This window comes from Pangasianodon hypophthalmus, chromosome 14 (genome assembly GCF_027358585.1).
Source record: "Pangasianodon hypophthalmus isolate fPanHyp1 chromosome 14, fPanHyp1.pri, whole genome shotgun sequence".
In the NCBI taxonomy this organism is placed as follows: domain Eukaryota; kingdom Metazoa; phylum Chordata; class Actinopteri; order Siluriformes; family Pangasiidae; genus Pangasianodon; species Pangasianodon hypophthalmus.
The window spans coordinates 7,091,458-7,105,632 of NC_069723.1; the positions used below are offsets into that span (position 1 = coordinate 7,091,458).

General features: G+C 35.8%; 1 protein-coding gene across 1 annotated transcript; it reads left to right on the top strand.

Annotated features, from left to right (window-relative positions):
* The first annotated feature begins 10,882 nt into the window (after nucleotides 1–10,882).
* Nucleotides 10,883–13,914, top strand: LOC113533004 (transcobalamin-1). The gene is made up of 4 exons (XM_026924783.3): nucleotides 10,883–11,037; nucleotides 11,596–11,740; nucleotides 12,125–12,261; nucleotides 12,371–13,914. Exons 1-4 carry the CDS (start codon nucleotides 10,962–10,964, stop codon nucleotides 12,430–12,432), a joined length of 420 nt encoding a protein of 139 aa, XP_026780584.1. The 5' UTR covers nucleotides 10,883–10,961; the 3' UTR covers nucleotides 12,433–13,914.
* Nucleotides 13,915–14,175: the final 261 nt, after the last annotated feature.

A 14,175-nucleotide genomic window follows, 5' to 3' on the forward strand; every position in this document is an offset into this window, starting at 1 on the left:
ATATATATATATATATATATATATATATATAATGTTCTATGTTGCAAAATTATGTTGTAAAATCTCTTGCTATATGTAAGCCATTAAAAAGCTTCATGTATATGTATATTATTGTCTTCATTGCACAAGGTTTTTAGGAAATTTGGCTAAATTATTTCATATCAAAGGTCTCTGCGATTATGACACTTTTTTAAACCAATAAGTTAAAAAAAAACTCTTATTTGAATGCCTACAGTGTAATCCCTTCAGAATTCCACCACTTATATCCAGGCTGAAAACACAGCCTTACAAAAACAAGAAAATAGTCCAATTTGGGACCAAAATAAAGGCTAGCCTAAAAAACTTTGCCCATTACTATTGTGATGTCAGATGATGTCCAGTGGCTCAGCAGTGCCAGTTACACTTTCAGCCATGTGCTTTGGAAAACTTGTAATTATTAACCATACTGTAGTTGTGGCTCATCAGAACACACTGACTGAATCTAATAAAAGTGGACATAAATCACAAAGCGATTTAAGCATTAGGCATTATCCAAATCCAGTTTTCTACAATCAAGTGAATAGTAATGCATGATTATGACCTGTTATTGATGTCAAATATTTATTTTATATGAAGGGGGAAAAATATTTTGTTATTTGGTAATATGTGTATTGCTGTTTGTATTCTGTATTCTGTGAAAAGAACAAAACTTTTTTATTTAAGGTATTGTGGTTTATTTGAAGATTAATTGGTATAGACCTACAGTAGGTGTTAATAAGGAGTTTTGTGAAATTCTATTGTAAAGCAATGGATGACGGTGAGAAGCACCATTCATACTTTTACAGGTCATCAAATGCACCAGCATGTATTCCTCATCTTCATTGTGAGTCTACTTCATACAGTCATGGGAAAAAGAAAGTACAGTTTCAGTGAGTCTGTATTGGTGAAGACTACATCAGGTTCCACTCTTGTCAGCCAAGAACAGGAATCTGAGTCTATCATGGTCACAGGCTCACCGAAACTGGACAGTTGAAGATTAGAAGATAAAAAATCACCCTGTCTTTTTCCAGTCTTCAGCTGTCCAGATTCGGTGAGTCTGTGCCCATGATAGCCCCAGATTCTTGTTCTTGGCTGCCAGGAGAGGAATCTGGTGTGGTCTTCTGCTGTTGTAGCCCAGCTACCTCAAGGTTCAAAGTTTTGTGCATGCTGAGATGCTTTTCTGCTCTCCACAGTTGTAAAAAATTATTTTATGAGTTATTATATCCTTCCTGGCAGCTCAAACCAATCGGGCCATTTTCCTCTGGTCTTTCTTATCAACAAGGAATTTCCACCCACTTCTGGTACCAAGCTCCATACCACGATCAAAGTCACAGAGATCATACTTTTTCTTCATTCTGATGTTTGATGTGAATATTATCAGAAGCTCTTGACCTGTATCTGCATGAATTTTTTGCATTGCGCTGCTGCTACATGATTGGCTGATTAGATAAATGCATGAATGTGCATTTGTACAGGTGTTCCTAATAAAGTGGATGGTAAGGGAGGAATTGAATGGCTGTGTACTTTCTTTTTCCTATGACTGTAATTAGCAAGTCAAAAGCCAGGAGACAGCTGGAAAAATAACAAAAAAAAAGGAGAAAAAAGACCATAGGAGGAGAAACAGCCAATGAATCTAGAGGAAGAGAAAAGAGTATGGAGGAACTACAGGATGAAATAGTAGAGTACTGCTGATACTGGACAAGGCAGACCTCTCTCAGTGTGACTTGCTTTCATCAGGCCAGCAGAGAACACTTTAGAAGATATTGATATGATGGAGAATGCAGAGCTGTTTGAGCAGAACTTGTGTCTTTTATGGCTTCCTCACAGCAAAAAGACACCTCCAAATTAAACACTTCACAAGGAGATGAGTGCAGTGAGCAGGAAGCATTAAAATACAAGTATTTGTAATTACAGTAAGAGCAACTGGATGCATGTAGTGTACTAGAAGAGGATACTGAGGCTCTAGACGTAAAAAATCAGGACTTGTTTCATGTTTTAAATTGTCTTATATTATTGGCAGATAATTTTGATAATTCCTGGAAATAAATGCTAAAAATTAACAAAATTATCTGCCAATGGAACTAGACTATTTCAAGTTTGAAATTAGAAACAATGGCTAAAAATTGGCTTAATAATCTTATATTAGATTAGATTTATATTAGATTTATTGTAATCTTATAATAGGAAACACTAGAAAACATTTTACTGTATTCAAGGTATTTCCACTTGCTAAGATGCAATTTTTTGCAGTGCATACACCAGTCTTATCAACCAGATTGAAGCTGGACAAAGAAAGGGACACTGTAGATGACAACTTCCTAGAAATGGAAATGGTCAGGTCGATAAATGAGATAAACTTGTTGAGCTTCAAATGTTCAAATGGCTTCTTTTTTACACTTTGACCAATGCATGTGCCTTTTATTTGGGTTTAGTGTACTAGAGGAAGTGAAGAGGGAGAAAGCAAAGCTAAGGGCAAGTAGCAGCCGGCAGATAAGTAGGGCATTCACTGAGACATTCTGTATTGCCTAGTCAATGCATACATTAATACACACTCCAGATGTTAGTAGTGAGGTGGTAGTAGTCCAGATAGGAAAGTAACTACAATCTATGTCAGGGCTAACACAGGAGTTCTATTTGGGGGTCAGGACCTGAAATTTGCACCTTACGAATCACGTGCATTAAGGGGTTGGCTATGGAAGAAGGCTCAGCCACAGTTAGAGCAGAAAGGCCAATCTACCCCTATACCTATCAATCCCCATTGCAAATACAACAAAACATGACATCACGCTTGATCAGACACTCCTGGAGCATCTCCAGACCGTGAAAACAGCATATCCATTGCTGAGCAAAGACTTGCTGGTGACAAAAAGAAAAGAATTCATAATGCAAGACACAAGTTACAGAACAAAAAGAACTAAGAAACTGTGAGAAACAGAAAGCACAGAAACCAAACCAATGGGACCCCCTGTCAATTTGAGCCATCTCAGTTAGGCTCAAAAGGAGTTTGTGAGGTGCTTTGAGAGGAATGCCATGCCTTTACTTATGATGACAAAACATTGGGTGTAATCCAGTGTTTAATTTGTAAAACATGAGATACCAGAACACCAAGCATGAGGTAATCCAGTAAGTGGACAGGGAGGTGAAATGTCCTGGAACTTATAGACACAACAGTGCTCCAAGTGCTTAACATGCTGTTGAATGCTGTCAACAGAATTCAGCAGTTGAATAGCATAGGTATGATGACCATGGTACAAGAAGGGATTACAAACAAAGCATTTCAGTGATGCCGTGGGGGGACCGGAGGAGTCAACTGCACATTTCCAATGTGTTAAGATTTAAAAACATGCCCTCAACCTCACATCAAATATTTGGTTCAGAACACTGGCTCTTACAAAAGTACATTACACTCTTTAAACAACATAACATGTACAGTATATAACAATACAAACACACTTATATCATAGAAAAAAGACTTTCTTGTGGAATTATCCAAATTACTCCAGAACCCAGTCGTTGGGCCAACAACTTTCAGAAACAGAGACTATACCTCACATGCTTTTTTAGCATCTTGCTCTGCCCCATTACTTTTTTTTACTTGCTTACTTTGAAACATAATATATTACTGCACATACTGGAATACTGGGTTGGATTCTCAGGTAAGGTTATTCAGTGGCTCAGATCATACTTACAAGACAGGAGCTTCTTTGTTGCCATTGAAAACTATACCTCAACACCAACATCCTTGATCTGTGGTGTCCCCCAGGGGTCAATATTGGGGCCTTTATTATTCAATCGCTTTATGCGCCCGCTTGGCAAATCATTAAAAACAATAAGATTTCTTATCATATTTGTGCTGATAACACCCAAATTTACTTAGCCCTCTCATCTTACGACTATGGTCTCATTGAATGTCTTTGTCAATGTATTGACCAAAATAACAGCTGGATGTCTCAAAATTTCCTTCAGCTGAATAAGGACAAAACTGAAATAATCGTATTTGGGAAATATGAGGAGAGAGCTAGTAATGCTATTCATCTTGACACAAAGACTTAAAGCAAAGGACACTGTTAAAAACCTTGGTGTCTTAATTGACTGTGATGTCAGTTTTAACAGGCATGTTAAAGCAATAACTAAATCAGCTTTTTATCATCTTAAAAACATAGCCAAACTTAGAGGCCTGATGTCAAAAATGATATAGAAAAACTCATATATGCCTTTATCTTTAGCAGGGCTGACTACTGCAATGGTCTTTTCATAGGCCTTACCAAAAAGACCATTAAACAGCTTCAGGCTGTACAAATTGCATCTGCTAGAGTTCTTACAAAAATGAAAAGAACTGACCACATTACTCCAATACTTAAATCTTGGCTTTCAGTTAATCACAGAATTGACTTTAAAGCACTGTTGCTTGTTTATAAATCACTAAATGGAACAGTATCAAATTACCTCTCAGATATGTTTCAGCAGTGCTTGACCACTCAGATCAGTGGAAAAAAATCTGTTGGTAATACCTACTGTCAGAAGTAAACACGGTGAAGCAGCTTTTAGCTGCTAGACTCTGGAATCAACTTTCGGATGGCATCAAAGGTGCTCCAACTGTAGCCAGTTTCAAATCTAGACTTAAGACCCAACTGTTTTCAGATGTTTTTTATTAACTGATTAAATACATTTTACTTTTTAATTATTTACTTATTTATTTTATTTATTCTTTTAGCTTCCTTTTTAATCATTTATTTTTCCTTGTCCTTTTTTAATGCACTATATCTTTTAATCTATTATTTTTCTGTCTTCTTTTATTTGCTCATTTGTAAAGCACTTTGAATTGCCAGTGAATTGTGCTATATAAATAAACTTGCCTTTGAAACAAGAAAATTTTCAAGGCTAGACAGAAAGAGCAATTGTGACCAAGAACTCATTTTAACTGGGCACAGATCCACCACCGCAGACTCAACTACCTGACTGACAAATTACTAGTGCCCTCCATACTGGGTTACCCTGTTTGAAGGTGAGTCTGGTGGTGATCAGCTATGTCTCTAGAACATTAACCCCACCTGTAAAAACTATTACATGCCCTCAGGAAATTTAGAAGTCCTATCCCTTACATGGGCCATTTGTGAATGGTTCAGAGACTTCCTTTATTATGCCCTGCATTTTGTGGTTTACACAGACGACAATCCCCTCACTTATGTACTTTTGACAGTACTTAATGCAAAATTGTTGAATTTTTGCTGATTTGAACTTCACCATAAAGTACGCAATACAGACACAGATGACCTTTCTAGGGTACCCCTAGATATTGACAGTTTCATGATATATTGCACTGAAAAAATAAACCAGGACATGATATGTACTCCTGCACAAGGCTATTGGTACATAGTAATATACCACAGTGGGTCAAGACAGCACACACAGATGTCATGAATATGACATTTATCAGCCTTAGGAAGACCCCTGACCCCAGCCCAAATTCATGAGAGCCAAGACAAAGACAGTCATTGGGTGAGTCCTTCAGGTTAGAATGAACCCAAACTTTATGTCAGTGAACAGAACACTCTGAATAGGAAGTGTGGTGAAAGAGTCCAACTCATCCTTCCAAAAGAGCATCATCAGAAAGTTTTCAGGGAGCTGCATAAACAAATGGGTCACCTGGGGTAGAATTATCCCTTGAATTGATCAGAGAGATTCTACTGTGCCCAGGTACAGTATAGAGGGTTGTGAAACACTTTGTGGTCAATGTCTGTGAGTGCTGGGTTGGGTAAACACTTTGTGGTCAATGTCTGTGGGTAACCACAACATAAGGTAACTAGAGCCCATCTGACACGCACTGTGACCACACACACATTCATACTAGTGCAGGGGTGTCCAGTCTTATCCACAAAGGACCAGTGTGGGTGCAGGTTTTCAGTCCAATCAAGCAGGAGCCACATATGATTCCACCTGTTTAATCCACTGAACTTGGCTTTCAGTAGACTCAGGTGCGGCTTCTGCTTGGCTGGAATGAAAACCTGCACCCACATTGGCCCTTTCCGGATAAGACTGGACATTCCTGAACTAATGTCAATTACTCTTCTGGAACAAAGCACTTGCATGTAAGTCATATTCATTTTTATATTATTTAATATTCATATAGTGAATATTTTACATTTTCTACTATGTCAAGTTTTGAAAACTGCAGACTTTTTAGAATTAAAATTTGTGTCTATTTTGCACATTTCCCAATCAAGTAAATTTAGAGCATTTTAATATCTTATATATCTTGTGTAAAACTGAATATAACGATTCTTTTTGCAAGTCCATTGACACATTGATTGTCCAGAAGTAATGGCTATTTATTAAACTATGTCTATTTTATCACCACCCTTATTCATAGCTACTGCCTCTTCTGAAGTCTCACAGAAAGCCTAGGCAAATTGAGACAGTTCATCAAAAAAATTTAGCATTTTGGGTAAATATTTTTCTGTTTTCTTAAATTGTGATGTCAAAATTTGGCAAGTTTTCCCAGATGCCACACATTTTATTTTAGTCTACTTAAACCCAAAACTGAAGAAATAACCAGCACCAGTATAATAGTTTTATGTTTTACAACAAAACAATGTACATACATTAGGATATGTGTTCATATAGTATATCAAGTTTATCAAGTTTCACTGCAGGCATGGATCCATGGAAATGCTAAATAGCTACTTAACTTGCTTTGTAATATATTCACAAAGCAGCTTATCAACTGGCTATATAAACATTACATTTACAATGTAACATCCTGCAGTTGATAGGTATAGTTATTAGTCACCAGCACAAAAAAAAAGTTTTAGACAGGACAGCACCGCTGCCATACATGTCTTGCAGTGCTTCATGGAGATACTCACAAGAGCAACTGCAGAAACTCTGAGATTTCCATATATGCTTACCTTCAGGGCAAATACTGTCACCTACTGGCGAAAACATATACAATTGTGGCCAAAAGTGTACGTATGCCAAGGCTAAAGATATTTAATCTCAGTTTTTAACAACTCCAAACAATTCATGTTACCATATATTTTTTCTGACAAGTCAAACATGAGAGTTTAAAAAAAAAAAAATTGATTAGAGACAGCTTTAATTCACTATATCAGAATTTCAGTGGGTCAAAAGTTTCTATAAACGAAGTTCACGGTCTCTTTAAACAGTCCGGAAGAATTCCAAAAATGGATGTAATGACTTTTAGAAGCTTCTGATTGGCCCATGGTCATAATTAGGAGTTAACTGCGAGTGCACCTCTGGCTGTAAAACGGCCTACCTTAAGAGCCAGTGTTTTTTTGCCCTTGATACCATGGGAAAATCAAAGCAACTGTGTATCATGTATCTGCCCCGGCTGTATCATATTGTGTTTTTTTTGTTAGTTTATTTGTTTGTATTTGTTTTTGGTGGAAAAAGGACAGCAACACCTCAAGACATCATCCAGAAAGATAAACTTGGTCACAAATGGGACTTCCAGCAGGATAATTATCCTAAGCATACCTCCAAAGTGTAACAAAATGGCATAAAGACAACAAAGTGGTAGTATTGGAGTGGAGACCACAAACCTGACTAGGTTACACCAGTTCTTAGGAATGAGCAAAGTATTTTGAAAAGCCTGTGGAAGGCTAAGGCAATGGCATCAAATACTAGAGTGTGTAAACCTTTGACTCAGTAATAAATATGGTAATAGTAAATAAAAGTTGAAATAAATCTGTCTATTAGCTATTATTTTGAAATGACCTCATATAGAAATAACGTAAATACCCTAATTGACTAAACAAATGAGCTTGTGAAAAATTTTGTTTGAATATCCTTTGCCTAGGTGTATGTAAACTTTTGGCCTCAACTGTTATGGTAAAACCATACTTTGGAAAATTTGTTTTGCTTTCAGATAAATGCAGATAAATAAAAATCTGTAAGATGTGGGCGTGATGGTCAGGTGTACATATACCTTTGGTCATATAGTGGATAAACATCTGATTGGCCAAGGAAGAGGAATCACATATATTTATATATTTATAAGAATAACTTGGGCATTACCTGGAAATCGGGATATCAATTTAACTCATTTGAAGTCTTTTTATTAACAAAATGGATGTAGCCACAAAAAAGTAGTCTACTCAATAATTTCCAATAATTAATATTTACAAGTTACTAAGGCCCTATTTTGAATTTGTACTGGAATTTATTTCTTATAGTAGTAAAGCAGTAATTGTTGGAGACTCCAATATTCATTTTGATAACTGAGAAGACCCTCTGAGAGAAGCATTTGTGTCTATCTTAGACTCAGTAGGGGTCAATAAAAATATAACAGCACCAGATTATATTATTATACACACCCTTGATATAATAGTAACATTTGGAATAAATATAGAAAACACTACCCCAGTCCAAAATTATCTCTGATAATTATCTCATTTAAGTTAGAATGCATCATAGTCATAATATAGGCACTTCGCCTCGCTACCGCATCAAGCATACAATTAAGTCAGCTACTGGACCCTGCTTTAATGAAAATCTGCTGGATTTATTGACTGGTTCACCCTCTGAAATTTCACTACATGTTAGATAATGTTACCCCATTTAAAAGAATAATTAGGGTGAATAAACTACCACCCTGGGATAATTATCATACTCAAATTTTAAAACAGACCACTCTAAAATTAAAATATAAATGGTGTCAGACTAAACTCATAGTATTCCAAATTGCAGAGCAGGGCCTCCTTAGTTATAGAAAAGCTCTTGTTGCTGCACAAATCAGCATCTCTCTCCATCCTAATAGAAGATATCAAAAATAATCCTAGATTCTTATTTAATACAGTAGGAAAAGTTAACCAAGAATAAGACCACACCTGAAGTACAAAATCCCAACATTATGTAATGCAAGATTTGGGAGCAGAAGTGGGATGGGCACATAGGGCAAAGTACACTGTAATAACAGCATATCAGTTTGATATTTAGATTTCACAAACCACAAGTTATGTAATAGAGATTTAAGTTATTTAGGCCTATAAGCCCAACAGAAAATGTTAATAAAGAAAATGATGGGATTTGTAGAAAATATTTCTACTAAATATAAAATTTTTATATTAATCTTTTAATATTTTATATGGTCATGCCTTGCACATCCCAATTGAACAACCAGCCCAATGAGTTTAAATGACTAGTTAATGACTATCAGCAATTAACTAGTCTATACTGACAATTTACTATCCTATACTATATTAATACTCTGGAAACGCCTTCATTTCAGTTATTAAAGGCAAGCCGTAAACTCAGATGAGCCTGAAACAATATACATCTCACCAACTAATTTACAAATCCAATTCACAAGACTCTAGGCAAAGTCTAAGGCTCATTTGAGTAGCTTACCTTGATTAAAAGAGAAGGAGGTGACAGTTTTCCATTACAAGAAATCTCCTTAATGGAATATCTTTTACACTTACACAGTAAAACTTATATCTTCAGTTGAGGAAGGAGAGCAAAATTTCTGTCAAGGGTAACACAGTGCAGCGTCTGCTTGAACCGAAAATTTGAGCCCGCCTTTGCTTGAATACAATAATTTTTTTTTTACCCGAGAAAAGGCGAGATGGATTTTTTTTTTTTAATATCACTTGGTTAGGCATCTCACCACCAAGGTTATCTGGTGCTTAAGATATTCTAGTGCTACTAGTACTAGCAATAGTGACTATTGTGCTGTTGACATTTTCAGGACTACAGCCATTGCTCTCTTCTCTCTTACCTGCATCTTCTCAATGAGGGCCTGCTTTCAGTGTTTTAAACCAAGTGCAAATATCCATGTCTTTGTTCTTACTGTAGGTAGCTGCATATCAGGATGCCACACACCAGAGTAGCATACAAACTTCACAAAGTCATCAGTGAATAGTTTGTTAACCTTTTTTTTTTTAATCAACTAAACTAGTCCAAAATATTGATCATGCTCATTGCAGTTAACAGATAACAGACTGAAAATCTGTAATTGGTTTTCCTTGTGATAGGATTCCCTCATCCTTGTATTACCTTCTATCTCTCCCTTTTAGTTATGGTTTCATAGCTAGACCTGCTATGACAGAGTCCCTATTTGAACTCACTCACAATGTATACCCTTTTAAACCACTGTAGGGTAATACCTAATGATCTGTTCTCTCTCTCCGTCAAGCTGTACGTGTATACCTGCTGCCTGATTGAGCAAGAAAAAGAAAGAGAAGTATGTATAGGAGATGAGCATAAGAAAGAGAAACAATAGCTGTATGACAATTGTGTTTATATCAAAAACATCATACAGTCACTCCTTCACATTGTCAGAAGGCCCTGGCATTCATTCATGTGCACACACACGCCCTCACACACACACAAGAAGGTGTCCAGGTAATTTTCACTGGCCCTGGTTGTCAGGAGGGGTGAAATAGAACATTATTTACAGTAGTTGTATGTTTGCAAGTTTCATGTGAAATGTAAATATTTGACCAGCATAACTGCATAGCTGGTAAGTGTGTTGTAAGGAAAGGCATTGTTCCATTCCCACAAATCATTAATGTGCGCTTGATAAAACACTGTGTTCTGAAAGAACAATGCATATATTCAGTTAGCTTGGTAAAGTAGGTTATCAAGGTTGCTAATGAATAAGATACTGCAGTGAAATGCCTTAACTGAGATAAGCATTAATTTTGAGCAGTTTTGTTTTGTTAATGAAAACAAACACAATCAAGACAAGATCAAATCACATAGATTAATCTGTATTTTGTAATGGCTATCTGAGCACTAATAAAATATAAATAAATATTTATACATTTTATTAATCTGGTTTGGTCCTGATAAGCACAAAAAGTGGGCAGGATTATGCAGTGGTATATAAAAGTACAGCATATAATACAGTCAGACAAGAGCACACACACACACACACACACACACACACACACACAGCTTCAGGGCAAAGAAGAAGCAAGATGGCCTTCAAAGTTGCAGTTCTCCTGTCTGTGTTTATGGTCACATACCATTTGGCTCCCTTGGTCTTTACTTCAGGTGAGAATGCACGCATCTTTGATGACAAAATGTCTTGTGTATGGTAGCTTATGTGCAACTGATTAATCTGTAGAAATATATGCAGATTTTAACATGTATCATGCATTGAACTGGAACGACTTGAACACATAGACATACACAACAGCAAAACCAAAAGCACAAAATAGGAAAAGACATTGACATTAGCTCAAAATGGAATGGGTACGTCCTTATTGATCACATGCTCATTGCTGTTAAATTGTCAAATTAATATTGATGTTTTTTTGTTTTGTTGTTGTGTTTATGATAGGCTGTTATGTTTCTGAATTTGTTGTGGTATTTTTGGTTTTGCTGTTGCATTTTCTGATTCACTGTTATGTTTTTGGTTTTGCTCTTGTATTTTGGATTTATTAATGTGTTTTGCACTTGCAGTTTACTATATATCCCAGACTGTGATACATCACAGTACCTGCATGCAAATTTGGATTTACAGAGAATTATTTTTTCTAAATTCCTTGTTTTCTTGAAGCAGAATAAAGTCAAATATATAATGTGTGATTTTCATGTTCCTGCTTGCAGAGATCCAGAAGCCCTATCCTATTTCATTACTTATATACAACTCACTCGCCATCCAGCGGAATTTGACCTTTAACACTGAGATTGCATACAGAGGGATCTTACTTGGTGCTATGAGGAAGATCCAAAGTGCAAATAATGATTTTAAGTAAGTGTAGGCCACCTAGTTAAATATTTAATCAATAATTATTAATTATCAACTATAGTACTATTGAGATCAGACATATCAGATATCAGAGATACAGATCTAGTGTTTGTTGATGTTATAAATTGGACATTGTGTATTGATTTATCATCTAATCATGTATTGTATCGTGTCAGAATTCCTGTCAGAGTAATTTGTATTGCTCTTTCATAAAGTGTCCTTTGGAGGAAATAAGTAACATTATTAAGAGTACTACAAGTAGTGGTAGTAGTAGTTTTAAAGCAGTTTATATGCTGTTTTGATGGTCAGTATGCCCAGCAACCAATTGCTGGGGGATAAATAAAGTTTATTTGCTTTACTTGAATTCAGTATTGAATTTCTGCATAGATTCACCATTGAAGAGGATCCAAACTATGGTCCATTCCTTGTAAGTGTGAACGGAGTGGCAGGGAACAATGCTGAACATACATACTGGGAGCTTCTTGTCAAACTGCAGAATGGAACCATAATAAGGCCTGATGTGGGTCAGTACTGATTCAGTATTATAACATATATTGAGATTCTTTACTGGCAAATACAAAATGTATATATGTTATATATAAACATATAATAATCTAACTATACTTGTTTCAGGTGTTGGATGTTATATACCAAACCCACATGATACAGTTATCCTCAAATTCAGCAAATGGTAATCCAAAGAAGCTCTAATGGTGCTGTAATCAGGCTGGGGTCTTTCATCCCTATCAACCTCAAAGCACAATACATTGTGGTAAATGCCATGAAAAATTGTATGATTCCTCTTTAATAAAATAAAAAATCACTTGCTGTATGTAAGCCATTAAAAAAATCTTCCTGTATATCTTCTGCAATATTAAAAGCAAACTTTACTGCACAAGGTCATTAGGAAACTCTTTACCTGATGTTATCCAAATTCTATTGTACAAGCCCTTTTGATTTTTTTGCAAAATTCTTTTTGCCAAATTCAGCTAAAAACATTTCTTATTGAGGGTCTTTAAGATTATGACACTTTTCTGCACTGACTATAAGCTTAACCTGTTTTATGAATGCCTGCAGTTTTTTGAAAGACAACTTGGTAATCACTTCAGTGTAACCCACACCCATGTCCAGTGTGAAACCACACGCCTTAAGAAAACAAGGAAATAGTCCTTCCTTGAAACTCCAGCTAATGTGGGACCTAAACATTTAAAGTTAAAAAGCCAATATAATAATGGTTGTATAAACAATATTCAATATTCATTAATTATTTTATAAGCAATCTTGTACATCATTGATAAGGGGAAATAATAGCAGCTAATGGTAAGCTAATGGAAAGTTAATTAAACTGTTTATTAACAAGACAGTCATATTTGATACTTGTCTTCACATATCCATTGTAGACTGAATACTTAGAGTATCACCCTTTTCAAGTGATTCTGAGGTGTAGACCTTGCACTTTCTGCCATATGCTTTGGAAAGCTTTTTTAACTTCTAACTGTCATTATTAACCAAACTGTAATTGCAGTCCATCAGAACACACTGACACTACAAATGGACAGACAGCCACTGTTTAAAAATGCACTGTAATACATATGGACATAAATTTAAATGTGATTTAAGCATTATGGAATCCTCATTTAACCATTTTGGATAGGTACAGTAAATGGGTTTAGAGCATCATATTTTAGCTGCTATGCTGTTAACAACAATAACTGTAGTAAAATGATTATGAATAGTAAGGAGTGTTTATGACCTGTTAAGGTTTAATGGTTCTGAATGTAAAGTCCTAACTTTTAAAACTTTGTTTTACCAAGTGCTTATACAGTAGATGTATTGCTGTTTGTATTTTGTATTCTGCTTTAATTGTTGCTTAGAGATGTACAGTAGTAATGCAGTAATCCAGAGGTGCTTGAAAAAACCTTAAAATTAAAACAAAACTATAATGTCTTGTTGTGGACACATTTTAAAATAATTCAAGGTCTTCTGTGTAGAGTGCAAGGTTCTAATAAAGTACCTCTTTACTGAGGTACATAGGTATCGGCAGGCCCGGATAGGCCATCGGGAGTTTTAGAAGAAATCCCTGTGATCTGGCCCATTTTGTGCCTTATTTGCCCCACTCATTTGTTTGTTTTTTTTGTTTTTTCTTTGCCTGTGATGCAGCCAAGTGGCTGGCAAATCCTGCAGTTCCTTAAATTAGATTTTGTCCATATAGTCAAATGTGATTGAACAATAAATCTATTGGTCCTCTCCATATGGATTTTCTAAATAAAGCAACATGAAACAGTAAGTAATGCAGATGCACTGAAGAATGGACAAGAAGCAGTCATGTGGAGCAGAACGGGAAAGAGCATGAAAAAGAAAAGCCCTCCAAGTGAAAGCCTCAGAATGCAGAAAAATAACACACATTTTTTAAGGTAAATTCCAATGCAGATCAGTCT